This window comes from Varanus komodoensis, unplaced genomic scaffold (genome assembly GCF_004798865.1).
Source record: "Varanus komodoensis strain SLA01 unplaced genomic scaffold, ASM479886v1 scaffold1, whole genome shotgun sequence".
Classification (NCBI taxonomy): domain Eukaryota; kingdom Metazoa; phylum Chordata; class Lepidosauria; order Squamata; family Varanidae; genus Varanus; species Varanus komodoensis.
The window spans coordinates 73,181,714-73,202,800 of NW_025335268.1; the positions used below are offsets into that span (position 1 = coordinate 73,181,714).

The 21,087-nt window shown below is 53.2% G+C and overlaps 1 protein-coding gene across 2 annotated transcripts in view; it reads left to right on the top strand.

The window, feature by feature from the left end:
- EXOC4 (exocyst complex component 4) overlaps nt 1–21,087 on the top strand; it is a 394,149-nt gene that overhangs the window by 345,907 nt on the left and 27,155 nt on the right. For both annotated transcript variants that reach the window (XM_044428719.1, XM_044428728.1), the window contains 2 exons: nt 2,584–2,739; nt 3,679–3,857. In XM_044428719.1, coding sequence (XP_044284654.1) covers nt 2,584–2,739; nt 3,679–3,857 — 335 coding nt within the window. The remainder of the gene's footprint in view (nt 1–2,583; nt 2,740–3,678; nt 3,858–21,087) is intronic.

The window sequence follows — 21,087 nt, forward strand, 5'->3', positions numbered from 1 at the left end:
AGTTGTGGTCCTGCAGCATCTGGAAGGCCACAAAGCCCCATGCAGCAGGAGAGGCCAGGAGCAGAACCATGGACCTTCCGGATCCCAAACCCTGAGCAAAGCCCCTTCCTGTACCCCTCTGCTCTGGTGCACAGCAAGCGTTTTGGCCACCAGGGCAAAATCAATTCCTGCTGGCTTTGAATTGCGGATATTCGGGGATGTGTTTGTCACTAAATACCCAGTCTCAATCAGGTGCTTTCCCTCATCAAGGGCCCCACCCCCTATCCTGTTTAATTTCCAGGGGCCATTAGTAGTCAGCCGATTGCATTTTGGAAGTGCTGCATTGCCGCCTCAAGCAGACGCCTTGCGCACTTAAGGCATGGAGCTGCGGAGGAAGCCAAGCCCGGCCTTCCCTTGTGCTGCCCTGTCACCTGTCCATGTGTTCCCCCCCCCCCGCCCCCTCCTGGGAACCAGATACAACAGCGGCACACAGATGGCGCTGGCCCACTGAGCCAAGAACTAATTATGAGATCGTCGTGCTGGCGATAGTGATTAACCCTATTACTGGAACAGGGCGGATGGCACTGCGAGCTGCGCTGAAGGATTCTGGGGTGGGTTTTCGATTCCAGTGTGCTCCTCTCCCTCCCTCCCTCCATACACTCATTCCCTATATTAATATACCGCTTCGTGTTTCAGTAAATCCCAGAGCAGTTTACAAGAAAGAGAACCATGCAATACTTGAGGTTGGTTCAAAGAGAGTTCATGCCTTGGGGAAGCCAGAGCAAACAGACACTGGTGCGATGCGCCACCGAACAGACCCTTGGGTGGTGGGTGCCCAGCGCTGGGACCCGAGGGACCTCGGAGGAGAACATCATTCCACCGGACAGGGGAGAACCCACCGGAGTCGTTCCGCACACTGCGTCCCCGCTAGGCCCCGTGGAACCCGCACTGCCTCTCTGCCTCTCCCGCCTTAGCAGTTCTTGCGTTCTCTGTGTGACGCCTGCCAGCCAGACGCATCCCAGGCCCAGCCTGCACGTGTCAAATGTCAGACTGAGCGTGAGCATTAGCAGAAGGAAGCACGGCACCCGGGACAGAGCTGCTGGCACATCAGTTGTGTGAGGCAGTCTGCACATTCCTTTGCGCCATTTCCACCTGATGATATCAGCTGTGTGTGTGTGTGAGAGAGAGAGAGAGAGAGAGCGCATCACTTCGACATGAGACGTGCTGGTCATTGTAGCCTGATCCGTGCTTTCGAGTGGGAAAGCACCCGTAGGACAGCAACTCGGATGTGTTCCTCTGCTTCCGGCAGCCCCATGGCATGGCTGCAAGGGGTGCAGCTCCTTGGGGGCTCAACAAACCCGCAGAAGTGGCCCCACAGCAAGAACTAGTGGGATGCCTGCCGAGGGGGGCCTCCTCCTCCCGAGAGGCATTTTTGTCCCGCTGTGTGTTCTGTTGCCCAAACGGGAATCCTGGAGAGGACCAGGAGAACAGTCCTCCCCATGCATCCCTTCACCAGCTTCCACCACGTCACACAGTCCAGACCAAGGCTTGCCTCAGTCAAAATGAAGGGCCACCGTGTCATCGGCTGACGGGGTCAGTTGTGGGAGAAGAGGCGGGCCAGCCGCATCCAAAGGTCCCACCCGGAATGAAGGTCTGAATAAAAGCAATCCCACTGTGACAAATACCGGATTCGTTACCTTTCATCGCATGGCATTGTGCTTTTCTGAGGGTCTTCCTTTCATCACTCTTGGGATTATCTCACTCCTTCAGTTATTTGATATTATTTGAATTCATGGAGGGAGCATTCCAAGGGCTCATGTGCAGCCGGGACACAGGGTGTAACCAACACACTCATATCTCCGAGTGCAAAATTGAGAAGGAAATGGTTGTATTTGTTGGACTGTGAAATGAATGCCCGGAGAAATAACGTCCCATTGCTGTTATCATTTCAGACCTGAGTAGTCAAAACATACTGGCTAGCATGGTCTGGCAAATAAACCTCCGTTGACAAGAATACGGGGGGAAATGGCCAGATGGCCTTCGCATTGTTTTCCTGTTCCTCCTTTATCAGAATGCCAAGAGGAACCACCGCATTTTCTGTGCTGTGAGCATGAGGTTTATTTGTTGTTCAAGGCAGCTTCTTTTCAATTTTGCGTTGGTTTTGGGTGCAGCTCAGGGCTGACAGTTTAGGAAATGCGAAAGCACATTGTTCCAGAGAGTGGTGAAGGCTGAAATGGAAATTTAGGCTCTAGGATCCTGCAGCATTTGAACATCAAACCGTGTCACTTGGCCTTTGGCAGATTAAACTTAACTACTGCAAAACGGGGAAGAACGACATCTTCCTGAGCCAACCCCTTGAATAAAGGACAAGTTACGAGCTTTTGAGTTGCAAAGAATTCTTCATCAGCACAGCTGATTCTCAGTTATGCAGAGCACGAGTCGATTGTAATTGTCCCTACAACATGGCACATGCACATGTAACCATAATCGGGCCGCATTCCTTGTGGTTGGTGGTGGTATTTATACTGTGGGTTGGAATATCGATTAATCAGTCACAAATTCTGCCTGCTGCTTCTTAACATCACCGTTGCTCCTCTGGTTTAGGAGCATTGTTCAGTCGGACGAAAAGCTGGTCATCAGCGCCTCTTGGGCCAAAGACGACGACATCACCAGACTCTTGAAATCTCTCCCAAACTGGATCAACATGGCCCAGCCCAGGCAGCTGAGACCAAAGCGGGAGGAAGAGGAAGACTTCACCAGGTGGGTCCCTCCTGGCCTTCTTTAAAAGTGCATTAATTGCAAGACAAGGACAGGACTCGACTGGGATTCCTTCCCCAGCATTGTTTGTCCAGCCCTCCATTATATTTAATTTTTTAATGATAGAGAACGAAGTGCTCAGGGGCAGCTTATTACCAGGAAAGCGAGCTGAGCTCTGGTACATTCCCTTTGGGTATTGTAAGTTACTTAATAATGTGCGTTAGTTTAGCAGATGACTCAATGTTTGACCGGCTGACCTCCTGATCAATTTTGTGAGCCTCTTCTGTCCAGCTGCCCACCGCCTCTGCCCCCTGGGACACCCGGAAGAGCCTCTTCATGAGCTACTAAGTTGTTTTAGAAATCCCTAGTGATGAATGAGAGGCCTGTTATTACAACTTACCGGAATCCATTAGGAAAATTATGTTAAGGAATGTTGATCCCTTCCACGCAGGCTGGAGCCAGCCCAGAGGTGGTGTTGAAAACGCTCAATCTCCTGGGCGAGCTTTAAAAGAAAGCTGGGATTGTTTCATTGCTGTGCCATTTGAACTATTGTTGTTCAGGGATTGTTTTTAATGTTCATTTGGGAGCAGCCTTGGGCAGCTTTTAGCTGAAAAACAAGATAATTTTATTAAATCAAAAAAATGGATCCAGGGTAAGCTAGTCTTGCACTGGTCCTACCAAGATCTGTAGGACAAGATCAGCGCAGTTTATTTTAAGTCCGGTGGGGCTAAACTGCAACGGTGCCTGGATCTAACCCATTGTGTTCGGACAAGCATCCAGACGACCTAGTTGCAGGGACTGGGGCAGCTTAGTTAAGACCACATGTGCCGTCAGCATCCAGGAAGGGATCCCCCACCCGCCTGGCCCAGGTGAGCCTCCCATCAATGGCGCTCTACATTCTCCATCCCTTCCTGTTGCCATGAGGGTTCCTTGCTGTTCCAGGACTGCCTTTGGCAAGGAGTCAGAAGTGCTCATTGGGAACCTGGGAGATAAGCTGATTCCTCAGCAAGAGATTCTGCGCGATGTCAGCGACCTGAAGGCGTTGGCCAACATGCACGAAAGCTTGGAGTGGCTCTCTGGTCGGATGAAGACGGCTTTCTCCAACCTCTCGGTGGGACAGAGTAAGTAAACTTCCCAGGCACGAGGTATGGGATAACCCATTGGCCATGCTGGGGACATGTAGCAGAGTTGCATTCCCAGACTTCTGCACAGCACCAGGCTGGGAAAGACTACTCTGTGTAGCCACAGTTACTGCTAGAGCGCAGTGCTGGCCTGTTCAGTGGATTGGGTCCAGACAGACACAAGGAAATGCTTCTTTGCACATCACAGCAGTGCTTAAGAAATCGAATACCACAGAAAGTGCTGGTGGCCAGTATCTTAGGCAGCATTAAATGGGATCCTATAAATTTATGAAACGTCTCTATCAGTGCTTGTTAGACACAATACCTTACTGGAACCTCCACATTTGAGGCAGTACTCCTGTGATGCCCGTTCCTAGAAGTCAGGGAGGACTACCGGTAGGAGAAGGCTTGTAGTGTCCCTACCTCACCTCTAGACTTCCCAGATGCTTCTAACAGGCTACTGCAGAAGGCAGGACTGTGGGACCCTGATGGAGGCCTGAAATGCCTGCGCTTCATCAGAGGCTTCCCAGATGCCACCTTTGCAGGTGTTTTTCTGCACAGCCCATTTTAAACACATTCCAAGCCTTGAACATTTCATGGGGACTTTGGTTTTTTCCAACCCTAACCCTAACTCCAACCCTAATCTAGGCCCACAATACACAGGTCTCAAGACAGATTCCCCAAATGGCAGGTTTGTGATTATTTTTCTGCATTTATTATCATTTTTCTGCATAGCTTTCTGCCCATTCTAAGCACGTTCCGCACCTTGACAACTTCACGGGGACCTTATTTTCTTAACCCTAACCCTAACCCGAACCTTACTCCTAACCTGAGAGCTCGCTTTTTCTACCCATTCTAAACATGTTCCAAGCTTCTACAGCTTCACAAGGAGCTTGGTTTCTCCAACCCTAGGCCTAACCAGGCCCTTAACCCCAACCCTAATCTATGCCTCAAGACAGATTCCCAAAACGCCAGCTTTGTGGTCATTTTTCTGCACAGCTCACTCTTTCTGCCCATTCTAAACACATTCGGAGCCTCACCAACGTAATGGGGACCTTGGTTACCCTAACCCTAACCTAGACCGTTATCCTATCCCCAACCTAGGGCTGAAAAACCGATGCCTCAAGACAGATTCCCAAAATGCCAGCTTTGTGGATGTTTTTCGTCATAGCTCATGCACTCTGCTCATTCTAAACATGTGTCAAGCCTTGAAAACTTTGTGGGGGGCTTGGTTCCTCTAGCCCTAACCTTCAGCTAGACATTTATTCCGCTTCAGTTTCCTTTGGTATTTGCTCAAAGCACCAGTACTGAAAGGGAAATGGGAATGTGGCGGCTCCTGTCCTGTCAGTTATGTGAGAAGAGGATGGAAGGTTGCTAAAGCCTTTCTTTTTATGGAAAGAGTGGGCAGGAATTGAATGTAGAAATAGCTGTGGGGCAGGCAGATGAGGATGCAGGAGGCCACGCTGGAGAAGTGGACTTGAGAAGGGATTCTGGAGCGATGCCGACGGGGGCCGGGGAAGAGCCTGGAAGGGCGGGCTGGTGCGCGGATGGCAGCAGAAGATGGCAGCCAAGTGAGCAGTCGACCGACCAGCCGATGGAATGAAGATATTAGCTTGAACAGGCCTGAACACCCCCTCCTAGTAGGAAACAAGCCGTTTCTGAAATCCACCCTAAATGGGCCAGAAGGTGCCCCGACCGTAGTCAGTCATCTTGTTTTCCACTGAACATCCCATTAGCGTTTTATTCGATGCCTATTTTTGTGATTGCTAAATAATTATGCAGATGGGTGTCTTTACCGAGCCCCAACATACAATAAGTTATCTGGACCTTCCCATGTATTCCCGAGCAAACAGGCCTCGCAAGTCTGATGAGCGAGCCAGAAACGCTTCTCTTGTCCCTAGGAAGCCCAGCTGTCCCGCGAGAAAGTGGCTGGGACCCTTCCGTGGCCCGGCCCTTCCGAGGGGACTCGCAACCTACACACCTGAGCTCCTTGGCTTGCTTGGGATTTGGAGTTAAGACTTCTTAGGGTGTTTGTACACCATGCAAACTGGGATGTGTGACTTTACGGTTAGCCTGTCAAAGGCTGCACCTCCCTATAGATAAAAATTCAATAACCCTTTTTCCGTGTCTCTGCCACAATTATCACTCTTTTAAAAGCAGCCCGGCTAATGGAGTGCGTTTTATCACGGCCCGCCGTCTCTGCCTTGTTCATTATTTAGTGTTTGCTAAGCTGATGGCACTTGTGCACTCTTCCCCTTATCTGTGCTTCTTCAGAATTGGATTTTTGTATTTTCCAAACCAGTCAGATATGACACAGTCATTTTTGTCTTCTAGTGTGTGCTTTTTTCTCTCCTCCTCGCCCCCTCCAAGGACTATAAACTCCACTCTTAACTAGGAAGAGATGAATTTGCCAATTTCCGTTTCTTTCCGTTCCTAATTTTTCTGGTCCTCAGGTCATTCAATCTTATTTCTCTATTGGTTTGCATTTTTCCCTCACAAGTCCTCACATACATTTGTGTACATTTCTTCTAATATACACATTTTTGTGCACAAATGTACCCAACATTTGCCCTTCTGTAATCAGTTTTCCCTAATATATGCATTTCTGTACACAATTGTTGATCAAAATAAGCCTCATAACTTTCAGAGAAGTGTAAATACCGAAGGATAAGCACATTTTGGTTCATTAATTGTTTCAGAATTTGGAAAATAGGGAAGTTTGCTTTAGAACACAGACCAAGCACATTTCTCCCCTGTCCCCACTCTTAACAGTAAACACTCGGCTCCTGATGCCGCTTCTGGCTGACTCTGACAGAGTGACCGAGGCCACGTCTTTTCATTCATACATTTCGATTTTGGCCCACCGCTTCCTGAAGGCTTTGGGCTGGTAGTGGTATTGGAAAGCACAAGACAACAGATGCAGGCACATTGAGAAGTATCTTACCTGCATTGTACGTGTAGCAGTGAAGCCTGGGATTCATTGGCCAAGCAGGTGCGATGGTTCAGAATCCAAAACTGCCTGGGAAGTGAGGAAATTTGCAGACCAGCCCTAGGTGGGACGGGAAAGTTGTCGCTTTTGCTGGGAATGAAAGTGCATTCACCATGTCACCGGGGCAGATGTGGACGAGGAAGAGGGGACCCCGTGGTGTAGTGACTCTGAAGGACAGGAAGGGAAGCGACAAGATACTGAAAGGGGAGAAGAGCCAGTGAACTGTAAAGAAGAACCCAACGGTAGATGGGTGGCTGGAGAAGACGCGGGACTGAGGGAAGCAGGGCTGCTCACAGAGGGAGTCTGAAGGTCCTTCATAGCGGTAGAGCTCAAGACAGTTTATGGGCTTTGGGGAGGGGGATAGAAGTGTGCGGAAGAGTGGTCAAGAAGGTAAATAGCAAGGTGCTCAGGCGCATACCTGCAGACCCATGGCAGACCCTCAGGCAATCTGCTCAGCACAGCAGAACAAGCCCAGTGGTTGCCTCCACCCCCCCGTACCCCCGGCTGGTTCCTGCTCCCACAGCCTCCCTGCTGTCTTTCAGCTCCGGGCAGCAGCAAGGTCCTTTTCTTCAGCACATCGGCTGGTTGAGTGGGCCGGCTTGAGCTCAGAGCGCCTGCCACCCCATCCCTTCTCTAGCTCAGTGTCCTCACGCACACGGGACGCAGAGGAACACCGGAGGAGGGAAGGGAAGGGAAGAGTGTGGGGTGGCTCGAGGTCAGACCTCTGCTGTGTTCTGGCCATCCATGGAAGGAGGCGTAAATTATTTATTTATTTATTAAAACATTTTTATGCCGCCCCATTCGCCGAAGCCTCGGGGCGGCTTACAACAATAAATTAAAATAATTATAATCTTAAATTAAAAAATATTAGCATTAAATTAAAAATACAATATAAAATAAGCCGCCTGGCCAGATAAAATCCAATAATATTAACAGTTAAAATGCCGCTTAAATAAAAAGGTCTTCGCCTGGCGTCAAAAAACAAATAACGACGGTGCCAGGCGGACCTCTCTGGGGAGCGCATTCCATAACTTAGGCGCCACCGCAGAGAAAGCCCTCCTCTGAGTACCCACCCTCCTAATTTCCTTCACTGAGGGCTCCCAGAGAAGGGCCTTTCCCACCAATCTCAAGGGGTGGCTGGGCATATATGGATGTAAGCGCTCCTTCATGAGATTTTCCAAATAAACTGGGGGCAGGATGAGAGTTTACAGGGCACCTGTAGGTGTCATGGCAACCACGGATGCTGCGCAGTTAGGCTCAGCACGAAAAACGAGGGATCTGACCATTCTGGAATCGGGGAAGTCTGAAACGCCCGTTCTGGTGTCAGCGCTTGGAACTGCCAGCAGGTGCCTGTGGTTTGGCACTTGCACCTGCCGATCAAGAGGGGGCCAACTCAGCTGGCTGGATCGTGACCACTGGTTTGCCTGCGGGCTTATTGCAAAATCGGCATCCACCTCTGCAGTAACAAGTCTGTTCAGTTCCACGTGGGCTAGCAAGACCACTCATCTCTGACCTCAGGGATGGAATGGTGGCCTCGTCCGTCATGGAGACAGGTCACTTGGCAGCATCTCTGCAGAGAGATGGACTGGCTGCTTCTGTGTCTCCTATAGCAGGAAGCCAGTCCTCCTTGGCTAGCAAATTGGGCACCGGGGAGCTTCCAAATGATCCATGTTCCCCAACTGGGTGCCTTCCAGATGTTTGGGACTTCAACCCCCATCAGCGCTAGCCTGAATGCTTGATGGTCAGGGATTCTGGGAGTTGTAGTTGTTGTTGTCGTCGTCATCGTTGTTGTTGTCGTCGTCGTCGTCGTTGTTGTTATTATTATTATTATTACATTTCTATGCCGCCCCTTGCCGAAGCCTCGGGGTGGCTTACAACACAATAAAATACATTGAAATACAATAGAACATAATAAATTACCACTAAATACAAAAATATAAAAAATACACTGAGATACAAACATAATAATATAAAATTAAAATTAACAGTATAAAATAAGTAAATGAATATAGGAGGAGAAAAGAGAAGGAAGAAGAAGTTGCCCTGGCCAGATCATATATTTTAACAATTAAAATGATGTTTAAATAAAAAGGTCTTTACCTGGCGCCGAAAAACCAGTAACGACGGTGCCAGATGGACCTCTTTGGGGAGTGAATTCCATAGGTTGGGCGCCACCGCAGAGAATGTATCTGGAGGACCCCAGGGTGCAAAGGCCTGATCCAGTGTATGTCTCATGATGTACTGGAGTGCCAAATTAGTTCTGTCCTCATTTACGGCCAGCTTCGATGTGCAAGTGGTAATATAACTGGGAAACCAGCCTGTTATTTTGCAGTCGGGATAAGCGATGAAAAGCTTAGCAAATGCTCAAGCTAGTCGTAAATGCCAGAGCCGCTCCTCCAAAGCACGGATGGAAACAGCCTCCGGGCCCAGTCCAAGGCCCACCAGTCGCAGCTCAGGAATTCAGCAGAGGTGCAGCTTTGCACACGGGAGTCCAAGAGAAGTGACAGCACCCCTGCGAGGATCCGGGGTCCTTTTGTGTCCCAGGCCATGTTTTCCATAGGGAAGAAGAGTAAAGGTGAGGAAGCCGCAGCGCAGAGATGCATTTGTCCCAATAGCCTTTTTATTCAAATGTTATTTTAATTGTTAATATTATTTATTCATTTTATTCTTTGGCCAGAGCGACTTAATTTATAGTGTTAATTTATATTATTCTATCTTGAAGTTTATTTATGGTTGTGAGCCGCCCTGAGGGGCAGCACAGAAGTCTCCTAAATAAATTAATAATAATAAATAGCTCGGAGGATAAGTGGGTAGGACTGCTTACGTGTAAATGACAGTACAGAAGGTTATCTGCTAGCGGGATTCCCTTTGTCCCAGGATGCGGGAAGAGGGCTAGGGCAGGATCACACCCAAGTGCCCTTCCTGCTGAGTCAGACTCTGCCAGCTCCCGCGTCCCCCCTGAGCTGAGGCCGCTGAAGCAAGAGGAAGAGGGCCAGACGGCTGGAGGAGGAGATGGTGCTGAATCGGACCGAGAGCGAGGGCGCCGCTCCGGCACTGAGCGACCCCCTGCGGCAGCTCTTTTCCAGCACCATTCAGTCCCCTCGGTGTCCTCCGGCCGAGCTGCTCCCAGAGGCCCGTGGCCTTTTGCAGACGGAGCCGCGGAGAGGAGGGGAACCTCAGCAACGCGTTTGGCAAGCTTGCACGGTGCCTGGTCACTCGTGTCTGCCGCCACTTGGGCACCAGGGCTAATGTAGCTCCGCTGGGCAAAGTGCCCTGGGCCCGCCTCTGGTGTGCTTATTACTATGGGATGCGCTTCTGCATCTCCTTGAAAGGAGGACTCCGTGGGGGGATCTCACCCAGAGCGTGTGCGTCTCTCCTGTCTGGGACCTGAGGCACTCGTCACCTCCCGTCCCACCTTCACACAGACGGCGGTGCCCACGGTGGGGAGACGGCCAGAAAGCAGGCGAGCTCAAGGCACAGAACTGCCTCCCCTCCCCAGGGAACTTCCACAAAGCAGAGTCAGGACCCTCGCTTTGCCGAACGCGTTGATACGCATAATCCTGTGTAGACCCAAAGATTTACTGTGCCCAGTGCAGCCACTCATCATGCGCACCGTCTCTCTGCCTTGTCCCTGTTTAGGAGGGATTACAGGTGCTTTTGAGTTCATGGAGCTTCGGTGTTTCTTGGCTTGAGGGAGGGGCGGGCCTGGCATTCCGGCATCTCACCCCGTGGGCTTCGCTCCCGTCCCAAAGAGGCACAACCGCAGCCCCTACCGGAGCTGCTTCCTCTGGAAGGGGCGTCACGTCCAAGACCTCTCCTGCCAGCACAGGGGGACCAGCTGCGAGGTGGCAAGGAGGGTGGTGCCCTGGCACAAGACGCAAACACCGCAGCTTAGTAATCGGATGCACGGGGCATCTGGGAGGGGAGTTTAGCAGCACAGCAGCCCCTCCCTGGCCACCAAGTCACCCCCTGCTGTGCCAAGAAGGCCAGTGGGCGTATGCGGGAGAGACTGACTCCCCCTCGTTTGCCCACCAGGTTGCAGGCATACTTGCCCCATTGGCTGCCTCACTCTCTATTGAAGCACGGGCGTGAGGGGGCTCATCCTGCACCAGTCCAGCGCTGAACAGCGGCCTCTGGCAACCCAACGTCAGGCTCTCGGGGCAGCCACCAGGGCTGCAGGCACAAGGAGGGCCGAGAGACGGCATAGCCGGGAGCGGCCTGCATCCCCTTCCCCGGCCCTGGCCGCGTCCCCCTCTGCCCTCCCCTACACGAAGAGGGTCCCCCACTGCCTCCCCACCCAGCCGCGGATCGGCCCTCCAGGGACATACCCAGCATGCCAACAGTCAGCAGGGACATAGCAGGAGGGAGTGAGGGAATCACACGGCACCCTGTCCTCTTGGCCTCCTGAAGGCGCAGGCAAAGCGGGTTGCCTCCTCCGGGGACTCCCTGCTGGATGGCCCCTCCCCCAGCAGGCCGCCTGGGCTGCCCCAGCAGGCCGCTGGGCTGGCGAGGGCCAGGAGAGCCCTTCCTGCCCAGGTCATTCGGCCCAGTGCCGGAGGAGGCTCCGGAAGCGTGCGGGACCCACTCGCCCCCACTTGCTGACGTGGCAAAGCAGCCGACCTCCCCAGAGCCCCCTTGGCGGTCTCAGGGAGCAGCGCATCCAGGCCGGGGTCCCACAACTGCGGTCCTGTGCACCCACGCTCGGGAGCGACTCCCAACGGCCTCTGGGGCGCCGCCGCCCAAGCTCTCCTGCCTTCCCGCTTCAGTCGGGTCCTTCCCACCACATCCGCACCGCTCCCGCTTCTGACTGTTGGCCCTTTCTTTTGCTGTCACTTCATGGAATATCCTGCTGCTCCCTTCTATGCCGCGTTTTATCGTATTCGTTCCTGTTGCTCTGTGGCCAGAGACCTTTGGCTGCCGGGAGAGAGAGGAGTTAATCAAGTTTCAACAAGAAGCAAGGCCACCGCGCCCGGCGTGCCCAGCCATTTATGGTGAGACGGCTGGAAGTGTCTTTTGAGATGTGCCAGCCGTGCTTCCGAAGGAGGTTCTTGATCTTGGGAGCGGATCGAGGCCCTCCGCCCGCTGCATCCCGGAGCGGCGCAGTCCCCGGGCGCAGCGGCTCTCCCCACCCTGCAGTCTGATCCTGTGCTCCGAGCCAGCGTTGCCAGACACTCCGGGTGTAACAAGGTTCTTTGGTTGTGTTTCAAATGGAGTATCCAGCGGAGGCAAACAGGAAGGCTGGCCTCCGTCCCTGTATGATGAATGGCAGAGGCAGACTTTTGCCTTGCGAAGCAGGTGAGCAGCTGTCACTTTGTCAGGCAATTAAAGGAGACCATTGTTCGAGCAGTCACCAGGCAAGGATAGGGAGCACCAAGAGCTGGCGGTGCCCCCTTCCGTGCTGGACGGTATCCAGCTACCCATCAACAGAGCCACTCAGCTTGATGCCCAGCCAGTTGGCAGCTTCCCTAGCAGCTCAGCAGCAGCTTTTAAGAGGACCCAGAAGCTTGGAAAGTGCCTCCAAAGAGCCTCAACGGTGGGAAGAGGACATTGCTGGCTGGAGGAGAAATGAAGACACTGTTTTCCATTCCCTCTGCTTGCACAGACATTTTTCTGGAGACAGTTCATGGAATCATAGAATAGTAGAGTTGGCCATCAGATCCAACCAGCTGCTCTTGCAGGACACCAAGTCGCACCATCCCACTCAGGTGGCTGTCCAGTGTCTTTTTGAATGCTTCTAGTGTGGGAGAGCCCCCCACCTCTCCAGGCGGCTGGTCCCACTGTCATATTGCTCTGACAGTGAGGAAACTTTTCCTGATGTCCAGCCTGAATCTGGGTTGTCACAACTTGAATTGATTCCTCCATGTCCTGCATTCTGGCATCAGCAAGGAGAGATCTTGGCCTTCCTCTTTGTGACCACCTTTGAGGTACCTATAGAGGGATCTCCTGTCCCCCCTCAGTCTTCTCTTCTCAAGGCTGAGCATGCCCAGTTCTCTGTCTCTCCTCACAGGGCAGCGTTTCCAAACCCTGGATCATTTTGGTTGCCCTCCGCTGGACCCTTTCCAATTTTCCTGCATCTTTCTTAAATCTTGGTGCCCAGAACTGGACACGATGAGGTCTGACTAGTGAGGAGTACAACTACTTCTCGTGATTCGGAAGTAATTCTTCTGTTAATGCATCCCACCGGCTGTCCATCACCCACAACTACTCCTCTCCCATTTTTGGTTTCAAAATTGGAATATCCAAAGTGCAATCCTCAACCATGGCAAGGTACCTTGTAGCTTGTTTCTGTGATCCTGGCTCCCAGGTGGTCCAGTCAGCCAGCGGAAGGGGGAACAGGAAGTGTTAGTCCCAGGGCTTGAAGGGGGTCCAGCAGACCTGGAGCAAAGCCTGAGCCTGGCCCAGAAGCTTTCTGGCCTCTCTTGTGAGTAGGGAGCTCTCTAAGGTGTGGGAGATCCAAAGGTTCCCAGCCTTCCCCGGAAGCTCTTGATGCCTCAACATAAATGTCCTTGTGGCACAACCATCCTGCCCCCATGGATGCAGGCATGCCGAGTTCCTCTAGAAAGGTACGACTGTTTGCTTATTTAAAGGCCCGCTTTTCTTGGGATGTTTTGGCAATCTGGGATTCCTACACCCATGTCAAGCAACTGATAGGAAGGTTAGTTGAGCACTTCTCGGTTCACTAAGAGCGTCGACTCAGTGCCCAACCCTTTGGGAGGAAAGAAGCGTAGGATGCAGTCACGAGTGCCATATATTTCCTGAGGAGCTTTGGGTCAGCCAGGCCAGTGCAAACCATTTGCTGACCCCCTTGCCAGTACCTGGTTTGGAGAGGCTTCACGCGACTGGATTGTTCTTCCCTTTTTAAAAAGATCAGTTCTTTCCAGCCAAACACAGCCCTCCCTCAGAGGGCAAAGCAGCTCGTTCTGCGCCTGGTTCCTGAATTCCTTCACCAAGGCCCCTCGTGCTCGGGCAGGCTCACTCCTCTTCTGCCTCTTACTCCTGGATAGAGAAGCCCCAATCATCCTCCAGGAATGTGAACGGGAAGAGGAGTGTGTACCAAAAAGAGGCTTGTGGAGAAGAATACAGAATTACACCCTGTTACCCTGTTACCAAATACAGGCGTTGCTGTGGTTTTCCCAGTTGCAATGAATGGCTCTGAAAGCTGGACCATAAGGAAGGCTGAGCGCCAAAGGATTGAGGCCTTTGAACTGTGGTGCTGGAGGAGACACCTGCGAATCTCTTGGACCGCAAGGCGATCAAACCGGTCAGTCCTAGAGGAGATCAACCCTGACTGCTCTTTAGAAGGCCAGATCCTGAAGATGAGACTCAAGTACTTTGGCCACCTAATGAGAAGGAAGGACTCCCTGGAGAAGAGCCTGATGCTGGGAACAATAGATGGCAAAAGAAGAGGGGGCGGCAGAGGATGAGGTGGCTGGATGGAGGCACTGGGGCAGTGGCTGTGGGCTTGGGTGGACTCCGAGGGATGGTGGAGGACAGGAAGGCCTGGAGGAAGGTTGCCCATGAGGTCGTGATGGGTCGGGCAGAACTTTGCGAGTGAAGAAAACAAAACAGGCAGAATACAGAATAACCTCTTACACGTACGGCTTTTGGCTGGAGACACCAAACTTGGCATCTGTGCTAGTACCGGAACTGCCGTTCTAGGTCAGAGCAAAGGCCCACCAAGCTGGGGGTGCAGAGCCTCTTGGGGGCGGACAGCCAGGTTCCATTCTGGGGCCCATCATGGGTAGGCAGGCAAGGGGAGAAGGGCAGGGCCAAAATGCCGCAGCTCAGTTTGCAGTTCCCGTTTGCTGTCATCTGCTGCAGTCCGTTCCCACCCGTGTTCTCACCGTGTGGGTCTTTTGACCCGGCCGCACCCGTTCTGGTGGGGCCCGAGGAAGCACCAGGATGGCAGAAAGGCCTGAGGTTGCGGGAGGGGACTGGGGCGGTCAGGCAGAAGAGCTGGTGCTTCGGATGGCAGGCTCACATCGTCCATAAATCCCAAAAGCCTTTTTGTAAGCAATGGGTGGTTCTTGTAGGCTTAATCATCCTGCCTTTCAATTTGATAAAAATTCCCAAAGTGACTTACAAATTAAGATTTAAAAAAGACATTATGAATACAACATAAAACACCATTATACATAGCAGAAGGCCACATAAAAGAGCCTCCATAAAGCATAACAACAGCAGTTAAACTAAATCACCCTTCAGTTAGAGGCGCAGGGCGCCTGGCAGACAAAACGCCACGGGGCTGGCACCAGCCAGACATCCCTAGAAGGGCTGGGTGCACCTGTCGGGATCGCGCCTCTGCAGATGTCCTCAGGGGGACCGGTGAACGCGTGGCGAGCCAAGGGAGGGGGGAGATTGGGCACCAGGTGTGCGGGAGCAGTGGGGGGGCATCCAGCTCCCAGCTGATCTCTCAGGAGGCCAGGCAGGGCCCGTGCAAGCCATGGAGCAGGTGGGAGTCAGGGATCCAAGGGTTAGACGCCAGACGAGAAGACGAGCAGTGCGGTGCCTGGCTGCACCGCTGGAAAGACCCTCCTCGCCGGCCAGCTTGCCCCAAGAGGGCTCTGGCAGTCGGAGCCAGTTCCGTTTCCGCTGTTTTCTCCCAGTGCTTTAACTTAGGAGACTAACGAGCGCTTAGTGGTCCCGTGTTCCGAGCTCCTGCAGAACTTCAGCCGCCACTGACGGCAGTCTGGAGCACCGCTGGCTTGGGTGTGGCGCCTGCGTCTCGACTGCAGTACGAGATTCCCAGCCGGGCCTGCGGAGGAGCCGGAGACAGCAGGGGGCCGGGGAGATGCCCCCTTCCCTGGTGGCGACCCACCTACTCTCTGGGAGCCAAAAGGGGTCTCCAGCGTGAGCTGGGCTGCACGGCCCCTCAAAGCCGCCTCCGCCTTGCAAGTTGGGACTGAGCGGAAGCATTAGTCCCACTTCTGCTGAGCAGGGGCGCGCTGAAATTCACCCTTTTATTGTTGGGGGTAGTTGGGGGCCGTGTTTTGCTTTGCTTTCTGCTTATTTGCTAATGGCTGCAGCCACCCTGCTCTTGTGGCAGGTGCCTGGGGAGAGACGATGCCCCAGTCTTGTCCCGGGCAATAATCTAGCTGCTCTCTTTGCACCAGCTGAAATTCTAGAGCAGCCCCCCACCCCCCGCCGCCCCGCAGTGCCTCCACGCGCATCAGATCATGCTCGAGGCATAAAGGGGCAGGATGAGCCTGAAGCTGAAGCAGGCCAGGGGTTGGCCCAGCCCCGCACTCTGTTCACGCACAAGTGGCCAACCAGCTGCCCGAGGGAGACCCGCCGGCAGGCATGAGTGGAAGGGCACCTGCTGCCCATGTTCCCCAGCAGCTGGTGCTCAAGCTCTGACCTACTCTGGAATCCCTGGATCGGTGGCTCCAGGAGCAAAGGGTGGTCCATGAGGGTTCTGTCCTTCCATTTCCCAGAACCTGGAAAGGAATGCGGCGCAGCGGGAGCTCGCAGACCCCACGGCTGTGGGGAGCACGTGGTGACCCTCGCTACAACCAGCGGTTGCTTCTCGAGGTGATCCGCCGTGTCCCTCGATGCGGGCTCTGCCTTGGCTTCTCAAGTGCAGGTTGAATATTCAGGCGGGCAGTGGAGGGCCAGGCGGCTTGCAAAATCCCCGGAAAAACAGAATCCTCCAAAGAACTCCAGCTCAGGCAGCGTGTGTCCAAAGCGTCTAGTGCAGAAACAGCTGCATACACGGAAGGCGGCCACCTGTATATTAGAAGAAGCCCTTATTGAAGTCCTTCCCAAGAACAGTTGCTTGGAGCAGGAATTCATGCCGCAGACAGGTCTGCTTTGACCAGCGGCCATGCGAACCTGTGTTCCGGGAAGAGCTCGTTGAGGAACATGGGAACCTTCCCCCGGCGAAGAGTCGTTTGAAGCGTGTTGGGAACCTTACCCACCTTCGCAGCCCTCTTTGCGCTTGTGTTTGGTGTCTTTGCGTGGGTGCAATTGCTCCCCCTGCTTCTGTGTGTGTGAGACGCTTCATAACAGGTGCTTCGTCCTTGCAGCCGGGACGGTGGCAGAGAAGACGGAGAGTTCTGAGAGTTAAAGAGCTGCTGCAGAGAAGAGAGTGAGCTACAATTCAGGAGGCCCCTGGATGGAAGGGGCTGGGTACCAAGCCAATCAATCAATCAATCAATGACCTGGATACCATGAGAAGCAGTGTGGTGCAGTGGTTAGGAGCCTGGGACTGGGACTCAGGAGATCTGGGTTCGAGTCCCCGCTCAGCCATGGAGCCAGCTGGGTGACCTTGGGCCAGTCACAGACTCTCAGCCCACCCTACCTCACAGGGTGGTTGTTGTGGGGATAAGATGGAGGAGGAGAATGATGTCAGCTGCCTTGAGCCCTTTGTAGGAAAAAGGCAGGATATAAATCGCAAAATTAATAAATAAACTCAGGAGATCCGGGTTTGAGTCCCCGCTCAGCCATGGAGCCAGCTGGGTGACTTTGGGCCAGGCCCAGACGCTCAGCCCACCCTACCTCACAGGGTTGTTGTTGTTGTGGGGATAAGATGGAGGAGGAGAATGATGCAAGCTGCCTTGAGCCCTTTGTCGGAAAAAGGCAGGATATAAATCGAAAAATTAAATTAAATAAATAAATAAATTCATGAGATGGCCTTAACCAAGCCCTCACACTTACTCCTTTGGGATAAGAATTACTCAAGGAGAGTGCCCGTGACGCACTCGGATGAAGACTGTGAGATGCTCGGTTGTTGTTACGTGCTGTGAAGTCATCTCTGACTTGCGGCCGCCCTCTGAATGAAAGCTCTCCAAACCGTCCTGCCCATGGCGACTCTGCTCTGCTGTGCTAAACCGAAAGTTGTGCCGTCCCTTTCGGAGTCCATCCATCTCTCACCTGGTCTTCCTTTGGTCGGCCTTTGACTTCCTCTGGCATGATCACCTTCGCCAGGAGTTTTGCTTCTCACAATGTGCCTAAAATAAGGCAGCCTCAGCTTTGGCAGTTCGGTTCAAGGGAAAACTGGCTTGATTTGGTCCAGGGTCCGCTTGTTTGGGGGTTTCCTAGGCTAACGAGGATTAACGAGGCTATTAAATGGTCTGCCCACGGCAAAGGTAGACCAGACCTCCCAGCACAAACACAGAGGTCCGCAGGGTGGTGAATTAGATAAATGGTTTCCTTTGGTGAGCGAACTTTTGGAACTATTGCGATTTTATCTCATCGCATTTATTTGTCACCCTGACATTTGTTCAGGACATCTAAGTTTGATAAAAGAATACAAATGGAGCATAAAAAAGGACCAGGAGGGCCACTTCCAACTCACAGAAGGGGGGTTATAGTTTACTCTGGGATTTAAAGAACTCGTAACGTGTCTCGGGCGTCTCCACATGAGCTGGTTGAATCCACTTAATTCTACGCGAGGTGAACTTGTTTGCTGAGCAGGATGAGCCACTGGTCCCTCCTGTGCGTGACGCGCACCTGCTAGTTCGTGTCCCCGGAGCCCCGGAGCCTGGCCGTGCCGTTTCTGCAGCTGGCTTTGTGGTTACGCCATCAACGAAGTTGCGCGTTTGCTTGTCAGGTCTCTGTAGGCAGGACTGGAAGGTAAGCAGCAGGGAAAGGGAAGTGGGACAAAGAGCAGTTAGCGCAGTCATAACCTCCAGCGAAAGCTTTGATCCCAGGACACACGATCAGCCTCCAGGAGAGCGGCATGTGCAGAGTCCAGGAAGGAAGGCCACAAAGTCTGTGCCCCTGAGCTTGGGCAGCTGCTTCAATTCTCTTGCCGTTAAATATTTGATGCAAAGAGCTCAGCAGGGCTCTGGCTGCTAATAACCCCCGTGTCCAACTTTTTTACGGCACCAGTAGGATGGCAGCCCTTCTGAGTGAGGGAGGAGAAATATAGAAGGATAGTCTCGGTCTGACGTGCTTCGCGGGATATGCCCCCTGCCCGAATTTGCAGTGGGAAGCGGGCAGGTCTGCTTTTGCTGCTGTTGCAAGGAAGTGGCTGGCAAAATCCACACACTTGCCTCACTGATCCGCAGAATCCAGCGCAAAGAACTGGAACGGCAGGTTGGCAAGTGCACCTGGAGGAGCATCCACTCCTGGCCGCCAGTCAGCCCCTTGGAGTCGTGGTTAAGTTGCTGGACGGGGATGGAGGAGATCCGGGTTCTAGTCCCCACTCAGTCATGGGGCTCACAGGGGGCTTTGGGCCAGCCCCACCACATGGAGAAGGTGAGACCCTTGTGAGCCGCCTCGGGCTCCTTGCATGAGGAAGCAGGGCGGGATGGAAAGCTACTGGTCGCTGCGCCTGCCAGACCGACGGGTGGGACGGGCGGCCGTATGCGAGGGCTTGCCCAGGACCGAAAGGCGGGCTGGGCAGAGGCCCTCGGGAAGGCCATGTGCCAAGCGTGTGCGGACGAGCCTTCTCCTGTTCGACCAGCACGATTCTGGGTCGGGTGGCATGCTGTCGGAAGAACCACCACCAATCTCAAGTCCAGCTGACGAACACGCTCGACGTGAGGCCACCGCATGCCGCACCTCGTTCCCCTTCCCTCCGACTCGTTCCCTTTCCTATGGCGACCAGGGGCGTCTAGTGGAGTGAGGGGAAGTCAAGGGTGTGCAGACATTCTGCCGGGGGCCTTTAAATGGCAGCGGGAAGACACAGGAGGGCATCTGGGCCAGTGCTGGCCACATGGTGCTTGTTCCTCTAGGGCAGGGACTTGCTCAGCGGAAGAGCCACCTTCGGTAAATGTCAGGCATTTGAGAGGTGCGAGTGGGCTCCCGTGGGCACCCACAGCAGCAAGCTGCACAATTAACTCGGAGAGCCACATGGGGCTCCCGAGGCTCAGGTTGGCCACCCCTCCGAGATAATGCTGGCTAGAACACATCTGGGTTCTTTCCTTGGGGCTCAGGTGGAAGATACTCTCCAACAGTTTTTGGCTGAATGTGGAGGTCAGAGAAAATTAGAGGTATACTCAGAAGATTTATTATCTACCCATGAAAGTTCTTGGTCACTCTGTGCCATCTGTAGAACAGAAATTTGCTAAAGAGTAAGAGGCACTTGAAATATATTCGATTGAAACAATAATCAGTGATTTACATGGGGTAGCGAGGGGCACACACATAAAACTCCTCTTAAAATCCACATTTATTGCTGTAATTCAACACCAACATTCATTAAGGTTGGCTACTGCTGTCTGAGGTCAGAAAGACAATAAAGAATCTTTAATGTTGGTGTGAAACCAAATTACATATTAATAAAATTGCATATTAATAGTTTAACTCTTACGGGGGCAGGGGGAGAAAGGAGAAAAGCTGCCCCACGACTGAGAGACATGGGGAGCCTTGCCTTGCATTCATTTGATACCCACCTTTTAAAGCAGCACAACCTTGTGGCAGTGAATTCCACAGCTTCATTGTGCTTCCTTCCCTTTGTACTGAATCACCCACCATTCGGCTTCTTCGGAGGGCTCTTCTTAGATCTTCTGGGATGAGAAAAATAGCTCTCCGGTCCATTTTTCTCTGCACAGAGAAACCGTTTAGAATGGGGCGGGGGGGATACAAAGGCTAGGAAACCACCAAACAGCCTGGGGGATTCAAGGGGCTGAGACCCTTTGGGAAGAGCTTATGGGACTGACTGGGACCTCGGGAGGCTCCAGTTTGGTCTGCAGGCCAGAGTCTCAAGCCCAGGCACCTTCTGCCCTCCCCTTCCCCAGTCATCCGGGTTGTGAGGGTCAGGCCGGCCGTGGGCGGCAGCAAGGAGGGGCAGAGCACCGGGTCCAGGCCGCGAGCTTGAGCTGAGCCCAGAGCTCCCCACGGGCCAGAGGCGTGGGGCAGGCAGCGGGGCCAGGTCAGAGGCACAGACGAAAGCAGTCCCAGTTTGGCACGGGGGGGGGGGGGCAGTCGGTTTATTGCACTTAGCCAGAGATCATTACAAGCTAACAAGGTAAAACATTGAATTAACAAATAGAACCATAAATCAAATGTGTTAAAACATGATACTAAAGACAGGCCTGTTGTAATCCAGGACTGTGCCCGCTTCAAAGCCGAGAGGGAGAAAGTCAGAGCACAGTTCCAAAGTCAGTTCACTGGACAGACGCTGATGCAAGGAGGGCTGTGCGCGAGGAAAGACGGGAAGAGCAGGAGGGGCGCTGGCTGGAGCAGGGCAGGGGCCAGCGCACAGGGAGCCCCCAGGACACTCGCTGCTGCGGCCAGGAGCAGCTGTGCAGGGCAGCCCTTTGCGCTGGTCCGCGGGGTCTCCGCCTGCACCCA